Source organism: Melozone crissalis, unplaced genomic scaffold (genome assembly GCF_028551555.1).
Source record: "Melozone crissalis strain CALT ecotype California unplaced genomic scaffold, PUWL_Pcris_2 ptg000110l_1, whole genome shotgun sequence".
In the NCBI taxonomy this organism is placed as follows: Eukaryota; Metazoa; Chordata; class Aves; order Passeriformes; family Passerellidae; genus Melozone; species Melozone crissalis.
In genome coordinates this window covers 1,270,452-1,297,105 of record NW_026535887.1, presented here as the reverse complement: position 1 = coordinate 1,297,105, position 26,654 = coordinate 1,270,452, and the positions used below count along the sequence as shown (strand labels likewise).

General features: G+C 48.6%; 1 protein-coding gene across 5 annotated transcripts in view; it reads left to right on the top strand.

Moving 5' to 3' along the window:
- PFKFB3 (6-phosphofructo-2-kinase/fructose-2,6-biphosphatase 3) overlaps positions 1–26,411 on the top strand; it is a 44,258-nt gene extending 17,847 nt beyond the window's left edge. Inside the window, exons 1-17 of one of the 5 annotated variants that reach the window (XM_054292430.1) lie at positions 6,555–6,780; positions 11,098–11,223; positions 11,540–11,636; positions 11,886–11,952; positions 12,089–12,163; positions 12,473–12,529; positions 14,190–14,314; positions 15,972–16,179; positions 17,277–17,423; positions 17,541–17,645; positions 18,641–18,770; positions 19,415–19,477; positions 19,626–19,690; positions 21,147–21,317; positions 22,339–22,361; positions 24,186–24,236; positions 26,007–26,411. In XM_054292430.1, the coding sequence (XP_054148405.1) occupies positions 6,702–6,780; positions 11,098–11,223; positions 11,540–11,636; positions 11,886–11,952; positions 12,089–12,163; positions 12,473–12,529; positions 14,190–14,314; positions 15,972–16,179; positions 17,277–17,423; positions 17,541–17,645; positions 18,641–18,770; positions 19,415–19,477; positions 19,626–19,690; positions 21,147–21,317; positions 22,339–22,361; positions 24,186–24,236; positions 26,007–26,013 (1,596 nt within the window). In that variant the 5' untranslated portion in view covers positions 6,555–6,701 and the 3' untranslated portion in view covers positions 26,014–26,411. Of the gene's footprint in view, positions 1–6,554; positions 6,781–11,097; positions 11,224–11,539; positions 11,637–11,885; positions 11,953–12,088; positions 12,164–12,472; positions 12,530–14,189; positions 14,315–15,971; positions 16,180–17,276; positions 17,424–17,540; positions 17,646–18,640; positions 18,771–19,414; positions 19,478–19,625; positions 19,691–21,146; positions 21,318–22,338; positions 22,362–24,185; positions 24,237–26,006 lie in introns of those variants that run through there. The other 4 variants (XM_054292427.1, XM_054292429.1, XM_054292428.1 and 1 more) reach the window with 4 other exon arrangements.
- The last annotated feature ends 243 nt before the right edge of the window (positions 26,412–26,654 follow it).

Here is a 26,654-nt window from a genome sequence, read left to right as displayed (position 1 = left end):
GTTAGGGCACAAATCCAACCACTGAAAAGAAAAAAAGGTTTGAACCCTTGTCCTCCTGCCTGAAGAGTTATAAACTAAAAGAAATTAAACAAACAAACACCTTTGCAGAGTGTTGGCTTCAAGGAGGAGTTTACTTGAAGCAGTTGCTGCATGGTTCAGCGTGTGGCAATGAAACTACACAGGGAGCTCAGAGCAGAGGCTGAGCAAAACCAGCAGGTCCCCAACCTGCTGAATGAGCCTGAATTCTGCATTTCTGCCCCCCCTTCCTGGCTTTTGCTGTCCTTGGCTGCCAGGAAAGCGAGGCCAGCCCTGGGTGCAGTGTTTGACAGGGGCTGATAGCGGGGTGAGCAATGCCCCGTGCCCTGGTGGGGATTTCCCCCTCTGGGGCTCAGCCCTGCTTTCTCAGTGCCACAAGCTGAATTTCCCCCCTTTCTCTGCTCTGCTCGTGGTTATTTTTAGGCAGAGCTGCAGCCTCAGGCAGGCTGTGGCAGCCCGTGGTGTCCCAGCACCCGGTGCTGTCAGCAATGATTGGAATTCCTTACAACCAGCCCAGGAAGGAGTTTCATGAGCACACCAGGTGCAATTAGAGGGTGCAACAGGCTGAAAACTGCACGGCTTGTGCTCAGCCAGGAAGGAGCACTGGTGTCTACACTGGTGGGGGAAAGGAGGGAGAGCCCTGGGGCACACGGTGTTCCTGCCCTGCATCCTGCACCCCGGGCAGGGCTCAGCCCTCCCTGCTGCAGAGGGACCCGGAGCTCTCCCCTAATTTCAGGGTAAATCCCTGCTGAGGAACCCCTAATCCCTGCAGGAAACCCTGTCTGGGGTCATTCGTTTGTTTTGAGAGGTGTCATATTTGTGGCACAGAGTTTGTGCTGGCACAGGGTGCCCAGAGCAGCTGTGGCTGCCCCTGGATCCCTGGAAGTGTCCAGGGCCAGGTTGGCCAGGGCTTGGAGCAACCTGGGGCAGTGGAAGGTGTCCCTGCCCATGGCAGGGAATAATCTTTTATGTTTCTTCCAACCCCAACCATTCTGTGATTTCCTAATGGCAACCAAACCATTCTGTGATTCCCTAATGTTGCTGTCTGCAAATAATATCGTGAGGAGATGTTTTGGCTTGGTTTCTGTTCCCCTTTGCAGCGGGAGGAAGAAAAGCAGCGTGAGCCTGCAAAACAGGAAGGTGACAGGCACAAATGAGGAAGAAAACACAACTTGTTTAGAGGAGGGGAAATAAAAAAACTCTTTTTCAATTTCACCCCAATCCATTACAGGGACAGACGAAGGAGATCTTGGTGTTCCCTCCCGGGCATCAGGAGCTGGGTGGGATGAGGGAGAGGGAGGGTGGCGATGCAGGTACAGCTCACACTTCGTTCCTTGTTTATTTATTCCTGTAACTGAAATACCTGCGAGGGGCGAGGGAGGCAATTGAAAAGTGCAGGCGCAAAGGACCGTGAACTCCAGCTGCCTCTCCAAATCCAAACATTTTTATCAGCCTGATAAAATCAGACTTTTTAGCACCCTCCCCGCCACCAGGCTGACCCGCAGCAGCTTTTTCTCAAGTCCTTCCAAAGAAAGCGCCATCAGCAGTGAAAACTACTCAGCATCCAGCTGGCAAGGGGAGGGGTACATCAACCACTTGATTTCCTTCCCGACCTTTTTGAAAGCATCTAATTCCCTGAAAAATGTGGCAGATAATTTTCTTGGCTTCTCCAGTATCCCACTATTTAATTTTTTTTGTAAGTGCAAAATTTACCGATTTTTTTTTTTTTCTGTTGGTTTGTTTGTTTGGTTTTGGTTTTTTTTTCCCCTGAAAACCGTATAAATTCCCCTTGGTCAGCCCAGAGGAATATTTTTTTCAGTTGCAAGAAAATGTCATAAATGCACTAATAAGAGTCTGGGCAGCTGCTGCCTGACTTTTGCAACCACCCTCCCGGGGTAGGGAGAGCTTTGGAACAGCTTTAAACTGGATGAGAGTAGATTTAGATGGGATATTAGGGAGAAATTCCTTCCTGTGGGTGTGGTGAGGCCTTGGCACAGGGTGCCCAGAGAATCTACGGCTGCCCCATCCCTGGAAATGTTCAAAGCCAGGTTGGACAGGGCTTGGAGCAGCCTGGGATAGTGGAAGTTGTTTCTTACAGCAGGGTGTGGGATTGGATGATCTTGAAAATCCCTTTAAACCCAAACCCTGCTGTGGTTCTGAGCTCTGTGCCCACATTCCAGGCTGATAAACCAAGGCCACGCTGGAAAGTGCTGCAGATGAAGCTGCCCTGACATGAACGGAGCACAATGCGTGGCTGCACCTACACAGAGATGTACACACAGCTCCCAGGCACCCTAACCATGCAAAGAATTCCTGGATGTGTGACTGGGATCCCACCGGGCATCTCCCCCACCCTGCACATCCAAAGGAGAGGATGTGTGCTGCACCGAATGTAGGCAGGAACGTGACTGGTCCTTCCCTTCCAAGTTTCCTTTAGAGGGAATCAAATAAATAAATTGAAAAAAAAAAAAGACATGAGAAGAGGAGGGTGAATCATGGCTTAGTCAGAGTTGGTGCTGGCATTCTGATGACAGGGAAGGCTGGCTGGTGACCAGTGGGTTCTTCCAAAGGGGATGGAGAATGAAGTCTGGAGCTGTTATTTTGGGATGCATCCAGAGCTACTGTGTCAGGATGGGTTGCTAGGTGAGTTTGACGTTGGAGCAGCCGTGGAACAAAAGAGGGAATTGTGAGGTTTTAGTTTTGGTGTTTCAGAGAAGTTTGAAGACTTTAAACCCCATAAGAGCTGGGTATTCCATTCTCACAGAAATTGAGTTTTCCCCTTTCTCTTCCAGACCTTCCCTTTTTGTACTTCCCTCTCCCACCTCTCTGGACCTGCTGCATTAATCCCTTGGACTCTTAAGGTCAATTTCTTTCCCATTTACCCCCGTGATTTTCACATTTCAAACCCTGGCATTGCATTTATACCCCTGTCCCTTCTCATTTATTAAATATCTGCCAGTTCCTGACTGGGGTATGTGTGGCACACACACTGGCTGGTGGATCCCTCCCTCCACCCTCTGTCCCTCAGCGTGGGACAGCATCCCTGTCTGTCTGTCTGTCCCGTGTCACCCCGTGCCTGTGGTGGCTCTCCAGGAGCTGACACATCCTCCTGACAGCATCCAGGCTGCACCAGTGACTTGATTTCCTGAAAAATCGCTGAGCTAAGCACCCCTTTGGGCTTCTTATCACAGCAGCTGCCAGCAGCGTGTTGTTTACCACTCCAGGTGCTATTTTTAGGAAGCTGGGATTTTGCATAGCACGGTTTGGGAGAGGGGAAAAAAAATAATCCTCTGAGTGCACCTAGTGCCATCCCTGCCCTCTCCCCAGGGTGCAAGTGCCTTAAAAATAGAAATGCTTCTTCCAGCTGACCTCCCTGGCAGCAGCTGGGTGCTGGTGCCTTTGAAATCTAGGCCACTTATTTAGGAGTCGAAGCTTTCCGCTCCAGTTATTTGGGAGTTTCTAAGCCAAGAGTCACTAGGTGGATCTAATTTGAAGCGACTGTGATTTTAATTCAGGCAGGGTTTCGCTTTCGGGCTCCTTTTCATGTCGTGGGGGTGGTGATTTGTGAGGTGGGAAAGAGCCGTGGAGAGGGGACAGAGCTGCTGGGGGAAGGGGGATGATGATGATGATGATGATGCCTGAATTCCTCGTCCTGTAAAATCATGTGAATTTTTGTCCTCCTTCTGACTCATGCTCTAGCTGGGAACAGATTTTCTGCTGCCCTACATGTGAAAAGGATTTGGGGGTTTTGTGCAGAGTGGTGCAGGGAGGGCTGTTGTGCCTCACTCCCATCCCATCCTTGCCAACTGGAGCACTCACAGCTCTCTCCCGTCTTCCTTCCCACACCCCAAATCTCTGGTTCTTTTCCAGCTCCCTCATAGTAGCTTTTTTAAAAATTTCTTTTTAAATTTTTTTTTTCTTTTTGCCTGTGAATATTTTTTCCCCTTGTGTAGGAGAGGGAAAGATTGTGCACTTTTTACTTCAGCTTGGCTCCATGTAAGGAATTAGCCAGAAATATCTTCCTTCTAAATGCGTTATAAAAATACAAGCCTTTGCTTCCAGAGAAGGAAAATGCCCTAAGTAAAAAAAGATTATTGAACATTTTAGGTATCTGAGATGCTCCTTATCAGGCTTTAAATTCTGAAGCAAAATTTGCTGTATTAAACACCATCAAAGCAGATGCTCCCACCTCTACAGCTCTTCCCACCCGTGACACAATCCCACATTTCCCTGCTGTGGCAAATTCCCAAAATCCTCCCAAAGAAACCTCTCCATGCCAGGTGGGACCATCCCCATCAGTGCTGGGGGACAAGGGGGTTTGGGCACCTCCGTGTTGGGATTTGGGCACCATCACAGGAATTTTCAGGGTGGTCCCAACCCCTCTGTGCTGCAAACAGAGGCTGTGTGGGGGTGTCAGCATTGCTGGGGTGCAGTTTGCAGCCTAATTTAGAGTGGCAATATAACTTGTAGGAACATGGCGAGTGGATTAAGACATTTAATAAACAAATAAAAAATGGTATAATTATTATTATCATGATTATTATTATTATCATTATTACAGGTTTGATTTTTATTATATTTTATTATTTATTGTATATGAACATGGCATAATTAAATTATTAGTAATATGAAAATTAAATTATTCGTAAAATGAAAAATAATAAAATTAACAATTTATTAATTAAACAATTAAATTTTTAGTAAAATAAAAAATAATAAAATAATAAAAAATTATGAAAACATTAAATAATAAATAATAGTAAAATGAAAAAAGAAATAATAATGAAAAAATAAAATGAAATAATGAAATAATGAGAAAATTAAAAATGAAAGAATAAATAACAGTAAAATGAAAAAAATGACGATAGCAAAATAATTTTATGAAAACATTAAATAATAAATAATAGTAAAATGAAAAAATAAACAATAATGAAAAAATAAAATGAAATAAATAATGAAATAATGAAAAATTAAAAAAAGAAAAAATAAATAATATTAATATAAAAAAATCATTTCATGAAAACATTAAATAATAAATATTGAAACGAGGTTATTAAATGAAAATAATATTAATTTTAAAAAATATTGGTTAAAAATTAGCATTTTACGCCCGTTTGCGAGCAGAGGCTCCCGCGGAGCATCCCCAGCGCTGCTGCTGGCGCAGGGACGCGGAGCGGGGCGGAGCGGCCGCGGTGGCCGCGGGCGGAGGCGGAGCCGCCGCATCCCGGGCATCCCCTCCGGGGGAGGCGGCGCAAGCGGCACCGCATGTGAGACGTGAGCGACGTGCAGGAGCGCAGGGCCGGCATCCCCCGGCCCCCCGGGACCCCCCGGGACCCCCGGCCCGAACCCGCTGGCCGCGGAGTGAGCGGCGCAAGGGGCGCGCAGCGGAGCCCCCCCGCATCCCACCGCTGTGTACTTAGGGTTCCTTTCTCTTTCCCCCTCCCTCTATTTTATTTTTAAAAATTGTTTTTATTTTATTTGCCTATAGTTAATTTTTTTTAATTTTATTTTTTTATTTGGTTCAACTTTATTCCCATGTTTTTAATTTCCTTTCCCCCTTCTTATTTTCACCTCTATTCCCTATTTTATTTTCTTAATTAATGTTTAATTAATGTTTTTTTTCTCTTTATGTCTTTTACTCCTTTTTTATTTTTAAAGTGCTTTTTTAAAAAGTTTATTATTGCCGAGTTTCCATTTTCCATTAAAAAATTAAATTCAATTTCCATAATTTTACATCATTTTGCATCATTTTATATTGTTTTACATCGTTGATTGAAAAGGCGCGAGAGATGAAATAGGGCATTTATTTGACCATGAATATTTTGGTCTGGGGGTGCCCTGCGCGCCCCAGATCCCCGCGGTGGGGGCGGGGTCGGTGTCGCGCTCCCCCCGCGGAACAAAGCGCGTCCTTTGTCCGCGCTGCAGCGCGGGCCGCGGCCGCCAGGGGGCGCCAGGGGCCGTGCCGGCATCCGCGCCTTCATCCTCCTCCCCATCCTCCTCCTCCTCCCTCTCCTTCCCATCCTCCTCCCTCTCCTCCTCCTCCTCCTCCTCCTCCTCGGCGGCGCCGCAGCGCCCGCCCGGCCCGGCCCGGCCCGTCCCGTCCCGCCCCGCCCCGGAGGCGGTCCCGGCCTGTCGGGATAGAAAGAGGAGGCGCGGCGGCTGCCGGCACATCGTGAGCGGAGCCGGCCTGAGCAGCAGCCGCGATTGTAGCACCGCTCCTTCCCCGCGTGGAGATTCTCCTGCCTTTCTTCTCTTGCTATTTTTTTTTTCCGATTTAAAAGGAAAGATATTTTAATTTTTTATCTTTTTTTTTTTTTTTAAATACCTGTATTTTTTCCACCCCGCTTTCCATCGCGGTTCGCAGCGGGGCTCGCCCTCGCTCCCTCTCAGCGCGCAGCGGCTGCGCTGGGGCCATTCCTGCCCGGCTTTGTGCCCTGCAGACCCGGCCCTCCTCTTCCTCCTCCTCCTCCCCCTCCTGCCGTAAAACCTTCAGGAGGCTCGCAGCCGCTCGCCCAAACCACCGACTGCAACAAAACCCCTTTTTATTCTATTTTTTATCATATATTTCCCGCACCTCCTCCCCCCTCCCCTTTTTTATTTCTCCTCCTCCCTCCCTCAAACGCATCAAGGTGGACGCGGAGCGCAAAAAGACCTTTGTTTTAAAAATGCCCATGGAGCTGACTCAAAGCCGCATCCAGAAGATTTGGCTTCCCAATGACAACCGGCCGGCGCTGCCCCGCCGCTGTGAGTACGGACACGGCAGCATCCCGGTGGGATGGCATGGAGGGATGGGATGGATGGATGGGGAGTGGAATTCTTCCCCTTTCTCTGCGCATCGTGGCGGGGCTTTTTGCAGCATCCTTTCTCCTCGGTGTGCCCGCATCCCATCCCCAGCATCCCGGCGGTGCCCGCATCCCAGCCCCATCCCCAAAATCCCGGCCCCAGAATCCCAGGCGGTGACCGCATCTCATCCCCAGCATCTCATCCCCAGCATCCCAGCCCCATCCCCAGCATCCCGGCGCTGCCATCCCGTGACTCAGGCAGGGCAGGAAGGTGCATTCCGCTGTCACATGGCCCCGCAGGATGCGGGGAGGTGCCGCCGCCACACGCGTGGCCCCGTTTCCACTCTGCGCTGCCAGCGCTGGGATTAAATTAAAAGGGAAGAAGGGAGCAGGTTGTTCGCCTCGGTTGTTCACCTCGCAGCCGGGATTTGCGCCGTGTCAAGCGGCTCGCCCGGGGATTTGTTAATGGTGGAAGCATGAATGGTGTGGGCTGGAAGGGACCGTAAGGATAATCTCGTTCCACAACCCTCCTGCCATGTGACAGGACACCTTCCACTAGACCGGGTTGCTCCAAATCCTGTCCAATTAGCGTGTTAAAAATTTTTTTGGGGAGATGGAGGGAGGATTAGGGCAATGCATTTAAAACCCCAACCAGACACAGCCGTTTGCAGTTTACAATTTAACCCTGAGGCGATGTGGAGGCAGGTGGAGGGGAAGGCACAAATCAGCGCTGAAACTCCTGCATCGGTTTCCCCTTGTCTCTGAAGTTCGCAATATAAAAATGTTTGGGTCATCCCGGTGTTACTATCAAGCAAATCTTGAATCGTGATCCAATCCGAAAGCTCAGGAAGCAGCTCTTTAGCAGCCACACTGACAGGCTGCCGGTTGTGCGACTCCCAGCTCTAAACGAGCCTCGCAGGAATGCGCGGAGCCGGGATGGAGGGGGTGGCACTCGCAGCCTGGCGAGGAGGGATGGAAGTGGCTTTGCGTGAATCAGCCTTTCCGCTGCTTGCCTTCATCAGGCGTTTAAAGTCCCTTCCGATGTTTATTTACCTTGGCTGGAAAGTTTCCCCTTCTAAATAATAATTTTTTTAAAAAAATAGACACGGAGTGAACTTGCCCGCTGGTGCCGCCCGCGGCTGTGGGTCAGGCACCCTGGAGCAGATGTTGGGATGCGCAGCCCTGCAGCGGGAGCTGCCGAGGAAATGGGATTGCAGCAACAGGCTGCACATCTGGGCAGCCCAGGGGGTGTGCTTAGAGTGGGGTAAAGCGTCTCCCGGCTTAATGCTTTGCACGTGTGTCTCTGTGGCTGGGCTTCTCTCAAGGACTGGCACCTCTGAAAGAAATCCCTTGTGCACGCAGTGGTTTTTTGCCACTTCGTTCGCCGGGTTTCTCAGCGAGAGCTCTCTTTTGGTAGCGGAAAAAACGAACCTATTTGATATATTAAGGCACCGAGGGGATTATTAATAACATAATGTGGCTTGTAATTATATTTTCTCGGGGTGGGAGCGAGCCACGCTGTGCAATGTGAGAAGAGGGTTTTTAGGCTTTTTTTAGCCAACTCTTTTTTTAACTCGAGGTATTTTAAACGTGCTATTAATTCCTCAGCAGCAACAAAGAGCGAGGATGGGAGGGAAGGGAGGGATAACGGGGACCACTTCCAGCGTGATGCCTGGAGGGAGCGGGCGCATCCCGGGTGTGAGCATCCTCTGGGAATGCCGCATCCCGGGTGTGAAACAACCACTCCGATGGTGTGCTGGCTGGTCCAGGGCAGGCTGCGGGGGTTCCTCCAGCTGCCCTTTCGACGGCGATCCATTAAATTGCTGTCACGCCGCACGTCTCTCACGTAGGGGCTGGGAAAGGGGAGCCCTCGAAGGCGCTGGCTGGGCAGAGCGGGGACAGGGGAGGGGGATGCTCGGGCAGGGAAGGGGCTGCGCCGCCTCTCTCCGTCCTTGTGGCTGCTTTTCCCCGTCCCTGGGGCTCGGTGGGCGTGGGACACACGGCGGGGATGGTCCGGTTCGGTGGCGGTGACAACAGGGTGGGATCAGGGAAGGTGCTGGGATTGCAGCTGGGAAAAGGGGATTAGGACTGACAGAACGGGCAGTCTGGGTTTATGGGGGCTTTGGGGAATATTTAGGAGGAGACAGTGAAAATGCCTCAAGTGGGGAGGTGGCTGTTCTCTCCGTCTTTTTATAGAAGCAAATTTCCTTCCCTTTTGGGGCTGGATGTTCTTTATATATTGTTTTTCCTCTTTCTCTTTTACCCACTGACTTTCTGGCAAACAGCAAAAGTGATAAGCTCCTGTTAAATACCCTCCCGACTGAGCCTGAAAGTCATCCCTGCCCTTGACTTACCTGGCTCTAGATGTCGATAAGGAGCAATGAATATGCATTGAAATCCCTGATAGCTTCCCAGCAGTGGTGAAAAGAAATGATGAATGAGGCCTTTGTGAAGCACCGGGAGCAAAACACTGGGTTCTGTTTCATCCCTGATGCAAAGTTGCCGGGAGACTTTTGCTTTGGGCTCAGATTGCTGATGAAAAGTTGCTCGGCTGATGCTGTGGTGTTTTGGGAGGTGCTGTTCCGTGGTGCAAGGGCAGAAAAAATTCTGAATTTTGGGTGTTTGGAGGTGACACGTGTGTGCCCACACAGTGCCAGCCCTGGGGCTGTCACAGCTGCCTGGAGCCACAGGGACACGAACAGTGCCCAGCATTGTCCCTTTACTCTTGCAGTGCTATTTAATGGCCCTAAATCCTCTTAGCTCTGCTCTTTGAGACCCTTTGTCCACAGGCAGGTAGGGAAAGGAAGAGTTTCCTTATTTAGGTATTATCCTTTCCTCTTCCCTTTATCTAATAATTGTGTGGGGTTTATGCAAAACAGACTTGCACTCATAGCTTGGATGAGGATGTGAGATTGTTGGAGGGGGGAAAGCGTTTTTCTGGGTGTGTTGCACAGCTCCCTTGTGCCCCAGCACAGAAAATTGGCACTTGCTGCCAAAATCTTTGGGAGCTGCCCTGGGGTTTTGAAATGCAGCGCTGGGCAGGGGGCAGGTTGCACAAAGGGAGGGAGTGAGGGCAGCTCCAGCTTGAGGAATGAAACAAAAAAAAAAAGAAATTATATTTTAGTTAGTTTTTGAATCTCTTGCCTGCTGAGTTTGCTTTGGTGAGAAATTTGGGAAGATGATGGGTGGCTCCTCTCTCCCATCTGGGTACCAGTGCCATAAATCTTCCTTGTGGCCTTAACTTGGTTTCTCCAGCTGCTGGATTTATTTATTTACTTAGAAGGGGATGTACTTTGCATGTTCTATGGGTACCTCTCAGTTTTTTTGCCCGTTTCCTGACAAAAACCTCCCCCAGCTCCGTGTCCATCCCCGGGTGCCCCTGGCATCCCCCTGTCCCACCTTCAGGCAGCTGTGGCAGGCAGGCAGAGCTCTCCACCCAGGCCGTAATTAATGGGGTTTTATGGCTCTGCCACCAGCCACTCACTCCTGCATTCCTTTCCTATGAGCTCTCTGTACTCACCGGGTGCATGGAAGGAAGGGTGGGTGAGAAATCCCCTGCAGGGTCCCATCTGTCCTGGAAATGCTGCCAATGGGTTTTCCTTCCAGCTGTTTGACATGGACCCTCTTCACCGCAACAACAAAAACCCCAAAAACACAAACAAAAAAAACCCCAAAAAACCAACCAACCAAAAAAAAAACCCCAAAAAATCCCAACAACCGAGCTTGGGTTTGCGAGGAAAAAAGGGATAAATACACTTGGATATCTGCTTTTAAATGCTGCTAGTTCTGCTAGTTCTGTGGTTCTCTTGCCTTGTCTGTCTTCAAAGTCCAATAGCTGGTTGTGTCTCAGCTGGAAATTTAGTGAAACATTTTAGGAGATGCTTTCTGTGGGTGAAGATCTGGACCAGAGCTGGTGTTTCAGCACAGACACTGCTGCAGGGATGGGTCCAAAATCCTTGGCTGTCATTGAGCTTTTCATGGAATTGCCAAGCCATTGGAATGTGAAGTTGTGCTTGCCTTGATTTTGAATTTTATTTTTTAAATAATTTTTTATTTTGGTTGCAAATGTGGAAATTGAGGCACAGAGGCTCTCCAGGGAGCCTGGGCCAGCTGCTGGCTCTTTGCCCACTTTGCACCCATCAGGATGTTCTTGCTGTGGCTTTAGAGTTTCCTCCAGCTGCTGAAGGACTTGGAAGGAGTCCAGATGAAAACAAGTGCCTTGTTGGGTCAATGCAGGGTGAGCTGGAGAATTAACAGCTCCTGTTCTTTTTCCTTGCAGCCTGTGGGCCTCAGCTTGCCAACTCCCCCACTGTGATAGTCATGGTCGGCCTCCCAGCCCGTGGCAAGACCTACATCTCCAAGAAGCTGACGCGCTACCTCAACTGGATCGGTGTCCCCACAAAAGGTGAGGCCTGCACTGGCTGCCAGGGGAAAGCAGGAGGTCTGGTCCTCAGGAATTCCTCTAGATCACTGCTTTGGGAGATGGGAGGTAGTGGGAGATGTTTCCAAGATCCCACAGGCCAAATAGAAATATCTGTGTTTTCATATCCTGGGTTCTCCTTCACTTTGAAGACCAAGGGATGCCCTGAGGATGTAATGTTGTGGCCCCAGCTTGCTTTAACTGCACAAGGTACACAACCCTCATTTTGATTTTTTTTGTTTTTGTTTTTTTTTTTTTTTTTTTTGTTTGTTTTTTTTTGTTTTTTCCTTTTCCCACCTAGTTTTCAATGTTGGAGAGTACCGCCGTGAGGCCGTGAAGCATTACAGCTCCTATGACTTCTTCCGTCCTGACAACGAGGAGGCCATGAAAGTCAGGAGGTGAGGGTGGGCTCCCTGACCCCACATGGTGCTGAGGCCCATGGCTGGGAGCAGAGTTACCCAGTTTGGGGCTGATGGACAGAGAAGCTGGGCTCTGAATTTCCCCTGGACTTGAAATTCAGAGTTGGGGTCTGATTTTCTTCCAAGGTTTCTGAGGGCTCGAAACTGAATCTGTACAGCATTGGTGACTTCAGGGTGACCACCACTCCCTGAGGACACCAGGGCCACACATCTGTCCCTGTTTTGCAGGCAATGTGCCATGGCTGCCCTGAGGGATGTGAAGCTGTACCTGACGGAGGAGGCCGGGCAGATTGCGGTGAGCTCCAGATGTGCTCAGATGGGGTTTGGCAGTTGTGCTGACCCCAAAAATCCTCTGCAGTCCCTTCTCTGAGGAGGGGCTCTCTGGGAAACCAGGCCCTTGTGGTGCTCATTGAGATCTTTTGCTTCTGAAGGTTTTTGATGCCACCAATACCACGAGGGAGAGGAGAGGGATGATCCTGAACTTCGCCAAAGAGAACGGGTTCAAGGTCGGTGCCATGGGGCTGGTGCCTGCATTGTGAGGCCCACTGTGGTGTAGAGTTGGTGTATCTTGTCTAACTCATGTGTTGTCCTCATGCTGCTCCTGTGTGAGGGAGATTTCACTGCTGGGTTTGATTAAAAACATGAAAATCTTCCTTCATTCCCTGTACTGAGCCATGGGGAGGGAAAGGATGGGAATGAGGCAGAGGAGGAGCTCTCTGGTCCAGCAGGGAGGAGGCTGGGTTGAGCAAGGAGCTGGTTGAATGTTATAAACCTTGTTTTGGTGGCTTTCAGCTGAGCTCTGCTTTGCTTCACAGGTGTTCTTCATTGAATCTGTCTGCAATGATCCCAACGTGGTTGCCACCAACGTTATGGTAAGTGTGGCACTGGTGGGAATGTCCTGCTTTTGCTTTCCCTCCATGGAGAGGTAGGAATGGCATCACCCTCACAAGCTCTGGTCTTCATGGTGGGCTTCAACCAGCCTGAAGGTACAGCCCAGCATGGCACTGCCAGTCCAGGAGGTTCCTGGAGTGTGTTGGTGACTTCCTTCTCCAGGTGACAGCACCTGTTCTTGTTTGCTCTGTGCTGCACCTTGCAAGGAGGGGCTGCTGAGGAATGTGGAGCTCCAGCGCAGCCTGTGCTGCAGCAGCTGTCAAGTGAGATGAAAGGAAAGCAGGTTTTGGCCTGGAGTTCTGTGGGATAAAAAGCCCAGGAGGGAAGAGGGGCCCAAGAAAACTGGTTCATGTTCAAGGATCATCTTCTCCAAGTTCAGCTGTGATGCAGCCATCAGTAATGCCAGGATGGACAAGGAGCTCCTGGACAAACTCAAAATCAAACACTAAAGGAAGCTTTCAGAGAGAGGCTGTAAGCAAGGACAGGCAGCCTGGGAGGAAAACAGAGACTGGCTGTTCAGACAAGAATTGGGTTGGGAAAAACAAAGCCCTGACAGAACTGGGGGACTACAGGTGCAGTCTCACATCAGTGTTTGGGAAGAAAGTGAAGCAGATCATCCTGGAAACTCTGCTGAGGCACATGGAAGATAAAAAGGTGGTTGGAGGCAGCCAGCATGGCTTCACTGGAGGCAAACTGTGCTGCCAGCCAGGGGCTGAAGAGTGTCTTTTGCTCCTGCTGGGAGCTGTTATCCCAGTGACCAACTTTTTGCAAACAGCCTTTTCTACAACAAAATGCTCTCTTTGCTACTTTTTTTCCCCCCAAGCTGGATTTTTTTTTTTGAGGATTTTAATCCCTTTATTTGGAAACTAATGCTTGAAGGGTGAGAAAATCAGCTCCTAGCTGAGCATGGGATTTTGCTCCACAGGGAACTGCAGATGAATGGTGCTCTTAGTGCTGGGATCAGTGTGGAAAATACACCCCAGGCCTGGGATGCTGCCACATGTGTTGATCCACTATGTTATCCTGTTGGTTTCAGGGCTGCTTGTGAAGTTACCAGTGTGTAATGCTGCTGTTCAAACCCAAATCTTCAGGAAAAGCAGCCTGTTAGATTAGTTCAGGCAGGATTTAGTCCATGAGGGTTGTGGATATTCACACTGCCTGTTTCTAGGGTCTTTCAGCCCAACAGCTTGCAGCAAATAATGCACAGAAAGGGGTTGAATGTTCCAATCCCACTGTCCTGCTGCTGAGCTGGGATAAGCATCTTATCTACATCCATGCACTTTCCTTTCTCAGCTTGAATTTGAACCTGATGGGGTTTTTTAGCCATTGGGAAGCTCAGCTTTCCTGCTGTTGGGTGGTGCAGTGCTAGCCCAACTTCTGCGAGAATGGGAGTGGATTGGTGGGTTTCTGTACTAATCATGCAATGGTTGATAGCAAATTCTCCCACCTGATGCTTGGTTTTGGGTCTAATTTGCTTCTTTTCTGCCCTGTGATGAGTGATGACTATAAAGAACTCATCACTTCAGTTTCAGCTAATCACTGCATCTTGGCAGGACTTTAAAATTCCAGATTAGCATTGTCTGGCTTGGAAAGCATCCTAACCTCTCCCTGTGGCATGTTTTTTTTTTATTTCTGTTCCAGGAAGTGAAATTGTCCAGCCCAGATTACCGGGACTGTAATTCCACTGATGCCATGGAGGATTTCATGAAGAGGATCAATTGTTACCAGGCCAGCTACCAGCCCCTCGACCCTGATGACTATGACAGGTGAGAGACCTTGACTTTGAGCTGCCTTGAGCACCTGCCCTCTGCCAGGAGAGCAGCAGTGAAGGGTGGAGCTGTATTTCACTTTGTCTTCAAACATCTGACTGTGCTAGAATGATTTACGGCCAGGCCTCAGCTTGAATTCAGGCCTTTCATAGGAAAATTCTCCTTTCCACAGGCCCTGTGCAGGGAAATGGGCGCACTGATGCCTTGCCAGGCTCCTCTGGGCTCAGATGAGCTGTTTTCAAGCTTGTTCTGCATGTCCAGATACACAGGCTTTGGGAAAGCACTTGAGTTGGAGTGGTTGAAGTGCTTTTTTCATTGTCTCAGTGAAGGGAAGGGACAGCTTGGCTCAAAGCACAGGGTTGAGCAAGCCCTTTGGCTCCTGCCTGTGTGCCTTGGGAGAGCTTTGCTGTCCTGCCTGACTCTGCAGGCACCTCCCAGCCTCTTCAAGCTCACAAACACTCCTGTGTGCCCTGTGTGGATTGTCCCTGTCCTGGGGAGCAGCATGTTCCCTGTTAGTCCTGTTTAATCCTCTTTGCTGCTGCAAGAGGAGGGGTGGTGATTACACTGCTGCTATTCAGCTCTCCATGAATCCCCACTACCTGTGGGCTCCCTGCTGAAAATAGCCTGCAGGAAATCCTTTGAGCTGGGTGATTACATGGGCAGAGATAACTCACAGGGCTGCTGCTTTGGAGAATGACAGGAAAGCAGGAAAAGGGGAAAGTGCTTCCTGGAGAACTTGTAAACCAGAGGGAAGCAGCTACAAGAGAATCATGCAGGTTGAAACCTTGCATGATGCCACATCTGGTATCACAGCCCAGATGTTTTCAGCTGGTGTTAACTGAAGTGACATTTATAGAGGTTATGCCTGTGCCAGAACACAACCTGAACATCCAAAGCAGAATATTGAAAAGAATATATTTTTTCATGATGGCAACTCTTTTAATATCTATATTAATTATTCCAGTATATTGTAATGTTTTGTTCTAATCAATGCAAATGACGTGGGATTGTGATTATGTTAAAAAATAACACTAAATAAATGGGAGGAATAAATTGACATTGTGAAATTACTTAATTTTTCTTATGCTTCCTGTCACAGAAGCAATATGGAGCTATTGGGCAAAAGAAATCAAGATCCCTAACCTGTGCATTTTATTCATTAAGATTTTCATCTCTGTTTAAAAATAAAATTGATTTTTTTGCCCTTTCAAGAAAAATAACTTTATGGAAAAGAGGAAAGACCGAAGAATGAAAAGCAGAAAGTTCTTATTTTGCAGATTTGAGGGGTCTAAGTTGGAATCAGACCTTGTCATTACAGAAAGGATGAGAAATTAAGAAATATTGGACTTATGAATTGATTATATATATAAATATGTATAAATATATATATTTATATATATTTATATACATTTTTATATATTTTTATATATTAAATATATATATAAAATATATAAGAATATATAAAAATATAATATATATAAACATAGAAATATATAAAAAGACATAAAACATGTAAAATATATATGAATATATAAATAATATATTATAGAAGATTTATATAGCATTTATATAGCATTTATATAGCATTTATATAGCATTTATATAGCATTTATATAGCATTTAAATAGCATTTATAGTCTCTGTCTGTCCCCAGGGAACTTTCTCTCATCAAAGTCATCGACGTGGGCCGGCGGTTCCTGGTGAACAGGGTCCAGGACCACATCCAGAGCAGGATTGTTTATTACCTGATGAACATCCACGTCCAGCCCCGCACCATCTACCTCTGCCGGCACGGGGAGAGCGAGTTCAACCTCAAGGGCAGGATTGGAGGCGACTCTGGCCTCTCCAACAGGGGCAAGAAGGTGAGGGAGATGGAAAATGTCCCCCTGTGGCTGCAGTAGATGCTGTGCCTTGGGTTAAATGTGTGAGGAATGGTTACTCATAGCTTAGCAAGGTTTATTAAACCCTCAAAAATACAACAGAAGACTGAGTACGCAAAAAAGGTTACAATGACTTTCCCTGCCATGTGCTCAGCCCCGTCACAATGGAGGTATTCTCTTTTTAACCCTTTAACCCCTCCCAAAGTTCTGTCCATCAACCCCTTCTTCCCTGCTTTCCTACTTCAGAAACAGAAGTAGAACAAGAGAAAAGTGGCATTCCCACTGGTTTTGGCATTGTGGTGCAGTGAACCAGCTTCCACAGGTCTGTTGCTGAAGTTGGATGTGTGGTATCAATGCACTTCAGCTGCCACAAGCAGGGCTGCAGGTTTAGCTGGGACACAAACACTTCTCTCCAGCTTTGAGTCACCAGAAGGTTTTCCATGATTCCAGCATCCTCAGCAGTATGGGTTTGAAGTTCATGTGCTGAAGAACCTGCTGCTTGGCTGGAATGCACTCTCCAGCTCCTCAGACAGACCCAGCTGTTCTGTCATGGACACTGCAGTTGTGAAAGATCTGTTTGTTTTGTCTTTTGGATTTACACATTTCATTTGTCCAATGTGAAAGCAGCCACTCTGAGAACATCTGAGAATCTGGTGGATTCTCTTTGCAACACCCCAGATATTTACTCCACCTTTGCTGTCCAGTGGTGGAGATCTCTTCCTCAAATACTGACTGGAGGTCAGATGTCACCACAGTGACAAGCCAGCCTTCCCAGATGTCCCTTGATAACAATGCAACAGGGTACAACATAACTATAAATCTATGAAACTTTTCTTGACATGATATTTGTCTGTTAGTTGTGAGAGTCAGTCATTACTCATCTATCAAATGCATGTTTGATGACAGCTGAGTTTCTGAGAGTACATCTGCAGCTTTTGGTGATCAATGAATGTGTGGCTGCCTTTCCCCTCAGAGCATTAGGCTGATCTTTCTGTCTGTGGAAGGCAACACTTACTGGGAATAGGGAACGAGGGAAGCTGTGGACCAGGAACCAATCTCTTTTTTCCTATGTCCCACAGTTTGCAGTGGCACTGAACAAATTTGTGGAAGAGCAGAACCTGAAAGACCTCAAAATTTGGACCAGCCAGCTAAAGAGGACAATCCAAACAGCAGAAGCTCTCCAGCTGCCCTATGAGCAGTGGAAGGCACTCAATGAGATCGATGCTGTGAGTATCTGTGCAGCCACAACAGCTGGATGGGGCTGAACAAAAGAAAGAGAGGTTTTGTCTGGTGGTTGTGCTGAGAGCATGTCCAGTAACCTCGTGTTTGTCCTGCCCTGGCAGGGTGTGTGTGAAGAAATGACCTATGAAGAAATCAGGGAGCAGCACCCAGAGGAATTTGCCCTGCGTGACCAGGATAAATATTACTACCGTTATCCTTCTGGGGAGGTAGGTGTGCAGGGACACCCCTGCAAAGTCTGCAGGACTTTAAATGTGGCCTTTTTTCTCTCATTCTGTCTTCTACTCTTGAGCAGAGGAGCAGTGGGTGCTCCAAGAAACTAAAATTAAAAGAGAGCAGGGCTCATGTTTACCTCTACCTTGAGCTCTTTCAAAATCTTGCTATATGAAGATCTCACTAAGAAATATGTCACTTAACAAACAGTCCCACTGACTTTATAGCAAATTAGCATGGGAAGGTCTCTAGAGGTTTCTAGTCCAACCTCCCGTTGTTATATCTGCTCGAAGTTTTGTGCTGCCCTAATTTTCTTTCCTTTCATTTCCAAAAAAAGCAATTTTCACCTTGTTCTCAGTATCATTCCCTAAGGGTTGATGGTAATATCTCTGTTCCTGGCAGTCTGCTTTCAGGGTGTGACACAACGAGGTGGGAATTGACATCAGTTCTGGATGATACTTTAGGCTGTGAATTGAGCTGATTATCCCCAAATTGAAAGTCATGCCCATAGACATTGCAGAAAAATCTTTGGAGACATCCTCATGACCCTGTATCTGACAGAAGAATATGTGGGGATATCAGACACCAACTCTGGGTGTCTGGGGCTCCTTCTGGCAGCCTGTTGTGGTTTTTATGAAGCCCTTCAAAATCCTGGGGTTTCTAAGGTTGCTGCAGACTTCTCAGAACTTTAAAATCCTGTACCAAATCAAATGTCAGGATGATGGAGAGGCTCGGTCTTCAAATCCCTTGTTGCTTCCCTTAATTAATTCTCCAGGCCTGAGCTGTGATTCACTGAGATGTGCATGGCTCCTTCTCTGACAGAAGAATTAGAAGTTCCAGAGCAGCCTGGGGATGAAGATTTATTTGTCTTTAGCAGTTTGGTTTGCTCAGAGGCACGGAATCAGGAGTTGTACCAAGACAAGGACTGTTGTTTCTTTGGGATGCTCGCTGCATTGATTCCATACCTCACCTCCCTTCCCTTCTTCCCCAGTCCTACCAGGACCTGGTGCAGCGCCTGGAGCCGGTGATCATGGAGCTGGAGAGGCAAGAGAACGTCCTTGTCATCTGCCACCAGGCTGTCATGCGCTGTCTCCTGGCCTATTTCCTGGACAAGAGTGCAGGTGAGCTCCCTGTCCCTGGAAAAGGATTGGTCCTGCTGGAGGAGGGATGATGGATGCAGCTCTGGGCTGGTCACATCCTGCAGTGTGTGATGGTGTTCATGAGAGGCCTTAAGATGAGGGAAGAGATGAGGATCTGACTCTGTGTTTCAGAAGGCTTGATTTATTATTTTATCTTATTATATATAAATTATATATCAATATATTATTTTATTTATTGTTCTATATTAATATATTTTATTATATATTAATATATTATTTATATTATTATATCTATTGTATTAAAACTACACTAAAAGAATAGAGTATTTCATCAGAAGGCTAGCTAAGAATAGAGAAAGAAAGAATGAATGATAACAAAAGCTTGTGTGTTGGACAGAGATTCCGAGCCAGCTGGCTGTGATTGGCCATTAGTTAGAAACAACCAACATGGGCCAATCACAGATCCACCTGTTGCATTCTACAGCAGCAGATAACCATTGTTTACATTTTGTTCCTGAGGCATCTCAGCTTCTCAGGAGAAAAAATCCTAAGGAAAGGATTTTTCATAATTTGTGTCTGTGACAGCAGTGTGCATGTCTTTGGTGTGGGATGAAGGTGTCTGAGCCTCCTGCTCAGGTAACCCTCCTGCTTTGCTGTCTCTGCAGATGAAATGCCCTACCTGAAGTGTCCCCTGCACACAGTGTTGAAGCTGACCCCGGTAGCCTATGGTGAGTGAGACCTTCCTAAACATGCCAGGGGGGTTGATTTGTCCCTCCTCCTGACTCCAGGCTGTCTGGGGGAAAAGCAGGGATCTGTGGTGGGGTCCTTGGGAACATCCTGTGTCTGCTGGCCCTGCTGATCTGTCCCTTTGTGCAGGCTGCCGGGTGGAATCCATCTCCCTGAACATTGAAGCAGTCAACACCCACAGAGATCGGCCAGAGGTGAGTGCTGCTTTTCCCTGGAGCTGTCCTTTGGTGTCCCCTTCCTGTCCCCTGCGGTCACCTGGCAGTGAGAACTGCCAAATCCTGCCTGGGGTGGTGGTGGGCATGGGGAGATTGCTCAGCTGGGTGCTTGGAAGTGCTGCTGGAAGACTGGGAGCATCAGATGTGTTCCTGCTCTGCAAAGTTGTGGCCAGCTGAGGGTTTTCCAAGGGAACAGGACTGTTGCATGTTCCTGCTTCCCTGTGTGTTTGCCCAGGGAAAACTCCTCCCTGGTCTCTGACTTCCACATGCATGGTCATCCACTGGCCCAAGCAGGGAGTGGAGCTGTGGATGATGGAGAAGGTGGCTTCTCCCAGATGTCCCAGGTGGCTGGCAGAGCCTGGGCTCAATGCTTGCCCTCCATCTGCCTCTGAGGGTGTTTTCCTGGTATACACGTGGCTCTGTGTCCTTCTGCAGGGTGGGAGGTGGCAGTGCTGGGCTGGGGATGCTCTGTGGAGAGAAATTCCTGTAGGGTTGGGTCTGTCTGCCAAGTGCTCCACTGGAACTCAGAGGGCAGAACAGGAGGATGCAAAACTCAATGTCAGGGCTGGGCAGCCACACAGAGTGGGCAGCACCCATGTCCCAAGATGCTGGGACTCTTCCAACTTGTGCTTAGTGGTGGAGCCCAAAGTGATGCTTCTGGCCCACATCTCCTTTCCTTTGCTTCCCCTGTCAGGTGGCAGCACCTGAGCTGCCTGTCCCTCCCCGCAGCTGTGGGGGGAAGCCAGTCCTTCCCCCTGCACGGGGACACTGATGTCCTGCTCTGCCACCCTCTCTGGGGATGGCAGCAGGGCCTTGGCTAGGACAGGGTGAGACAAGTGCCAAGTGCTTGGGTGCCCCTGCTCAGCTTTGCCTTCATCCCCCTTGCTTGAGTTGGAGCTTGGCGTGGTGCTGACCCTCGCTGCCTGCTCTGCTCCCATGTCCCAAATCTTCCTGATCAGCCTGGGCTGGCTCATCTTCCCTCTTCTTGCTTTCACTCCTCTCTCTGGGTGGAGGGACCAGCTTTGAGGAGGAGACTGATGGGCACCTCTGTGTCCTGCAGGCTTGTTGGCTGCTGGGTGTGTTCAGCTACCTGTAGTTACCTTTTTTTTTGTCAGCTGAGGCTCAGATAAGGAGAAAATCTGTCTCATATCTGAGTGCAGAGCCATTTTTTTTCCTCCCTTCCCCTTCTGTGCTCTTAAGCATTTTTTGCATCAGGGATTTTTTTTTGTGCCCAGAGACTTCCAGTGCATCCTTTGCTGTTGGACAGTGACTGTGGGGAAAAGCAGAGACCACTCTAAGATTTAAAACAAAGAAAACCAAAGCAACTTGCTTCTTTTTTTTTTTCCTTTATAACTGTCGCCTTCTTCCTTTTTTCCTTTATTTTGCTTTATTTTTTTATATTTACTTTTATTTTCTTTGTCTCACTTTAATTTAGGAAGCAAAGAAGGGACCTAACCCGCTCATGAGACGTAATAGCGTTACCCCTCTAGCAAGCCCTGAGCCCACCAAAAAGCCTCGCATCAACAGCTTGGAGGAGCATGTGGCTGTTTCTCCTGCCCTGCCAGGCTGTGTTCCTCAGGAAGTGCCCACGCAGATGCCGGGACAAGTTAGTTGAACTCTTCTTTTTTTTTTTTTTTTTTCCTTATTTCCTTTTTATTTTTCTTTTTTTTTTTTGTTGTTGTTCTCGTTGTTTTATTGTTTGTTGTCTTCCTGTCCACTCCTGAAGCTGAGGAGCTGCTTGCACTTGTCGTGAGCTGTGCTGCTGTCTGAGATGCATCTTCCTCCCCATGGCTGCTGCCCCTCCCTGCCTTGGGTCGCTGTTGATCCTCTCTTGGGTTTTGAGAGCACCATCAACTTCCACCAAGCTCTAGGCTGCATTAATTTAGTGCCATCAGCCTCCTGAGGGGTCTCCTCCCTGGAGTGAGCAGGAACAAAGGGCTCGTGCCTTCCCTTCCCTCTGGGTGTGCTTGGCTCTGTTGTAGGCCTGGCCACGGCAGTAAATCAAATGCTCTTGCGCTTCTCTGAAGGAGGAGCTGCTGCCAAGACTCCTCTTTGGCTGGAAGGGTCTCCTTCATGCTGGAGCTGTAGGCAAGAGGGACCAAAATTGAGTAGAAGGCTCTTGGTGTTGTGAACCTGGGTGAAACCCTGCCATGGTGCTCATGTGTCCTCTCCTCTGTCACCCATCCATGAAGGCACATAGGAGGAGAGGCCTTGCTTGCTGCTCACTTTCCCAGGCACAAACCCCTCTCCTAAGCTCACTGAGGAGTCCTGTATGATCTACAGGAGCCTTTGCCATGCTGCCCTCCCCACCAGCTGCCTGTTGGATATGGCTGTCTTGCCCAGCCCCTCTCCCTGCTGTCTGTGTCGGTGTGATGTCCCCTCCTTGCCCAGGTTAGGAATGGCTCCATGCTCCACCACTGCTCTGCTTGGTTGCTGCTTTGCATGAGCCTCCCAGGACAGCTGGGTCTGTGTCAGCTCCCAGGGCTCTGCTTGGGCTGGTTGAGCCTCACAAAAACACCTTTTATCAGCTCTGGCTGCCCAGTGCCCCTCGCTGCTGTCCACTGTCCTCTGCCCGGTGCGGCACAGAGTTACTGACACCTCTCTCTGTTCTCTCTGTCTCTCTGCAGCCTTTACTAGGGAAGGCATGCCTGTAAGTACCTTCTTGCCTCTTATTCCCCTTTCCAACCCTTTTTTCCATGTCTCTTGCCATCCTGCTGGGTTGTTCTGTTGTTGCAATATCTGGACGGGGTGTGGATTTCATGGAGTTCATGTTTTGCTGGTTTGGGGGGGATTTGTTTTAGGAAGGGTAAAGAGGAGAGTGTGGGTGCTGGTTTGTATCCTAGCTGGATGGAATGTCCCAGTTTTGTTGTGAAATTAGGCAAGTTATGATTTTCACTCTGCTGGTGATGCTGTGGGATTTTCCTGGAGTTGTCTCCTCTGTGATAGCATGTTGTACTGTAGGTGAGAGACCTGGGTGCTCTGTCCTTCCTGAGGGCTCTGGGTTGTGAGTGATGGCACCTCACCATCATACCTCATACCCCTCACATACCTCAGAGGGGTATCTGAGAAGCTTCTGATCTTCTCAGGAATGTGTTTTCTGGAGCTGGATGATCCTGGGACCAGCCATCTGCAAACTTGGATTTTGGAAACAGCCAGCCTAGGTGTTGTGGGCAGAGTGAATGGAAATTGTCCTTCTCTAGCTCTGTTAAGAAAGCAGAACACCATGAGCATTTCATGCATTAATGATGAATAATCAAGGCTCTGGCAGCTTGGCTTAGGGCTGTTATATCCCTGAGGAACAGGAACAGGACAGCTCCTGGGTAAATTTGAAGCCATTGGACTGAGTTAATGGTACATTGGGTTGAGAGCAGCAGTAGTGTGCTCAGAGGTCTTCTCAAAGACTGGGAAGACTTTGGGGCTGAGCTGATACTGGGCAGTGTCCAGGGGGTCTTTTTGCCCTCTGAGGCCAGTTTAAGTCAGCCTGTGAGCATCCCTGGCTTGGGTTGTTTTGTGGGCTGAAGATGGAGGGATCTGCTCTACCATGGCCAGGCCAGAGCTCAGCCCTGCTTGCCTGTAGGAGCTTTGGAATCTCATATTTCTTCCCCTTTTAGAGTAAACATTTTTGAGAAAAGGAAAGTTAGGACTGTTGCACTTGGCTTTGCTGGTGGCTGGGTTAGGTGAGATCACTGAGTGTAGAAGCTGAGTTGCTCAGCATGGCCTGCATGCCTGTGATCCTCCCCTTGCTGCTCATGGCCAGGAAAGCCCCTGATGAAACCTGCTCCTCTTGGGTTGCTCTGAAAGCATTTTAGGTTTTGTCCATCCTTCCCTCCACCTTTTTCACATGTTTATTGGAACAAAAGGCACTGCATGCCTTGGTGCTGGCTGGGAGGCTGGAAACACCCTCAGGTGTTGAGTTTGGAGATGGATGTGTCAGATTTTGCTGGAGCAGGCAGTGATGGTTTTACCCACACCAGGTGTGGGCTGGCAGCAGCAAGTTTAAATCTCCAGCTGCTGGAAGCCTGTGTCCTTCTCCTAGTGTTGGCTTTGTGTCACCCATGGGGACATGCCAACCCCAAGGCTTGGTGACACGCACACTGCTGCTAGCTCTGGGAGGCTGCTGTCCTGCACACTGCTTTGTCCCTCACTGTCACCTCCTGTAAGGGGCTGGGGAGGTGGAAAGTGCCTCTGTCACAGCTTGAATCATGAGCCTGGGTTGGTATGGGAGCTTCACTGCATCAGCCCTCACTGCTGGGGTCTTGATTCCCATCCAGGAGGACCAGGGGACACCTGGGGATGTGGCTGAGTGCCTCACAGTCCTCCTGGCTGTGGGATTGAGCTGGCTGGGGGTTGTGGGATTACCTGGTGTGATGGTTTCTTTTCCTTTTGCTTGCTTTGTGATCCAAAGTGCACTTTTGAACAGTCACCTGATTCCCCCCTTCCCTTCTTCTTCCCTTCACTTTTCATGCTTAAAAAGAAGACCCGTTTGTCACTTTCTCAAAGTTTTCTCTTTGCTAATATTTCCAAGGTAAATGGCTGTGGTGCATGTGGCTTTTTCTCACCCTCCTCCTGTCTCCTTAGGCAACAGAGAGAACAGCTCAGCCTGCTCTGCCTTGTAGCCTGGCTGGGATTGCTGGTGCTTGTAGGAGCAGCTTAGGTAGTAAAAGCATTAAAAAAACTCAACAAACCAACCAACAAACAAAAAAACTTGACAAAAACCAAACTAAACAAAGAAAACAAAAAAAGAGAATCCTTCCTAGCTGTTTCCTAGTCCTTTTTTCCCCTACCTTGTTCCATGTAGTTCTGTGAGTTGGGCAATGTCCTTGTGGTCCCCTGGGCTTTTCCTGGAGCAGATCTCTCCTGGGGGCTGCTCCTGCTTGTGTGTAGCTGGTTGTCTCTGGTTTTGTGGTCCTCACCACGTGCTGGTGGGTACCTGTTGTCATCATCCTGTACCAGGGCTGTGTCTGGGGTGTGTCTCAGGCCCATGAGACCTCATGGAGTGTCACCAGGGCAGTAGTGCTGCTGCTCTACCTCTGGTGGTGGGTGGTCCTTGGCATGGCCAGCGGGATCTGCCTGTTCTTGGCATTGCCAAGGATGGACAAACAATGGCCTTGCCCTTGGCAGGCAGGGAGGACACTGCCCACCCTCAAGGGGAGCAAGAGAGAGATGTTTAATTTGGCTTAAATGAAGACCATGGTCCTCTGTCACCTTGCCTTGACCAAAGAGCAGCTTCAGAAGGGCAGACAGGGTGGAGTGGGAGGGTGTGGATATTCTCAGCTCGGTCGAAGAAAGAACAGAGATAATTTCTCCCAGGCTGAGAAAAGAATTAAAACAATGGAGAAAATAATTAAAACAATTATTAGTTCTCCTTCTTTAATCATTGTTTATAGATATGGTTCTCCAGAGTGTGCTATTCATAGTCACCAATAGTGTGAGGGGTTTTTACTTTGAGACCAAGTCTCACCTTAGCCCGTCACATAGAACTACAGAATAATGAGGTTGGAAGAGACCTCTAAAATCGAGTCCAACCCCATGCCCTCACACCTCAACTAGACTGTAGCACCAAGTGCCATGTCCAGTCCCACAACCTTCATTAAATTGCCTTCTGATCTGCCTTCTGAACCGTGGAGTCTTACACTCCATCCCTGACTCAACAGCATCAGGAGGGGTTCAGCACAGTTTTTAGGTATATCTAAATTCTAAACCTGTAATTAAAGCCAGGCAATGCTTGAGGAGCGGCTTGTGACCGTGTTCACAGGGATCTGAGGATGAGGGAAGAGATGAGAATGTTGACTCCATGTTTCAGAAGGCTTGGTTTATTATTTTATGATATATTATATTAAAACTATACTAAAAGAATAGAAGAAAGGATTTCATCAGAAGGCTAGCTAAGAATAGAAAAAGAATGATAACAAAGGTTTGTGGCTTGGACAGAGAGTCTGAGCCAGCTGGACTGTAATTGGCCATTAATTAGAAACAACCACATGAGACCAATCACAGATGCACCTGTTGCATTCCACAGCAGCAGATAACCATTGTTTACATTTTGCTCCTGAGGCCTCTCAGCTTCTCAGGAGAAAAAAATCCTAAGGAAAGGATTTTTCATAAAAGATGTCTGTGACAAGGAGCTGAGCAGTGGGTCAGTCACTGCCTGTCTCCTCGGCTGGGCAGTGTCCTCCCCTCTGTGGTGGGTGCTTTGTGGTGACCCGTGTGTGGCTTTGTTCCCATGTTAATGTGTTCTAGAAGGTGCTGCTGGGCTGGAGCCTGACCCCAACCCCTCCTTCCCCTCTCATTGCAGAACATGAACAACTCCCAGAAGCCGTCGTGACTCCGTGGGCACCGCTGTGAGGCCGCCGGCGCCGCCAGCTTCCCATCCCATCGCCATTCCCGAAGCTTGCTTCCAACCCAGGCGGGGCTGGCTCTGCTCCCCCTGCCCCAAACCTTGCTGCTCAGTGGGGAGGGATGCAGGAGAGCCCAGGAGGAGCCCAGCTCCATCCCAGGGTCACCGCCAGCTCTTCAGGCTGCAGCGTTTGCTCTCCTCTCCGGCATCCTGTTAGGTCGTAGCGAGCTGTAAAGTGCTTCTGTAGTGCACAGGAGTTCCATTTTCTTCTCTTTTCAGTGGTTTTTGATCTTCTGTATAGATGATTGGTACCCATCTGTCTCTGGGTGGGGTGTGTATATATGTGGATGGTGCGGGGTTAGTAGAGAAATAGGGGGAAGGGGGTGGGAAAAGGGGTGTTGCGTTTATTTTATTTTAATTATTAATGTTGATAATTACTTTTGAATAAGCCCCTACCATGCTGTGCTGCAGTCCCTCACCCACACTACAGCTGGTCACACATGCCAGCCTGGCTCATGCACATCTGTGAGCACCAGGACAGCAGCTGTGTGAACTCCTTCACTGCAAGAACTGCTGGGTTTAATAAAAAAAACCAACCCATTCTTT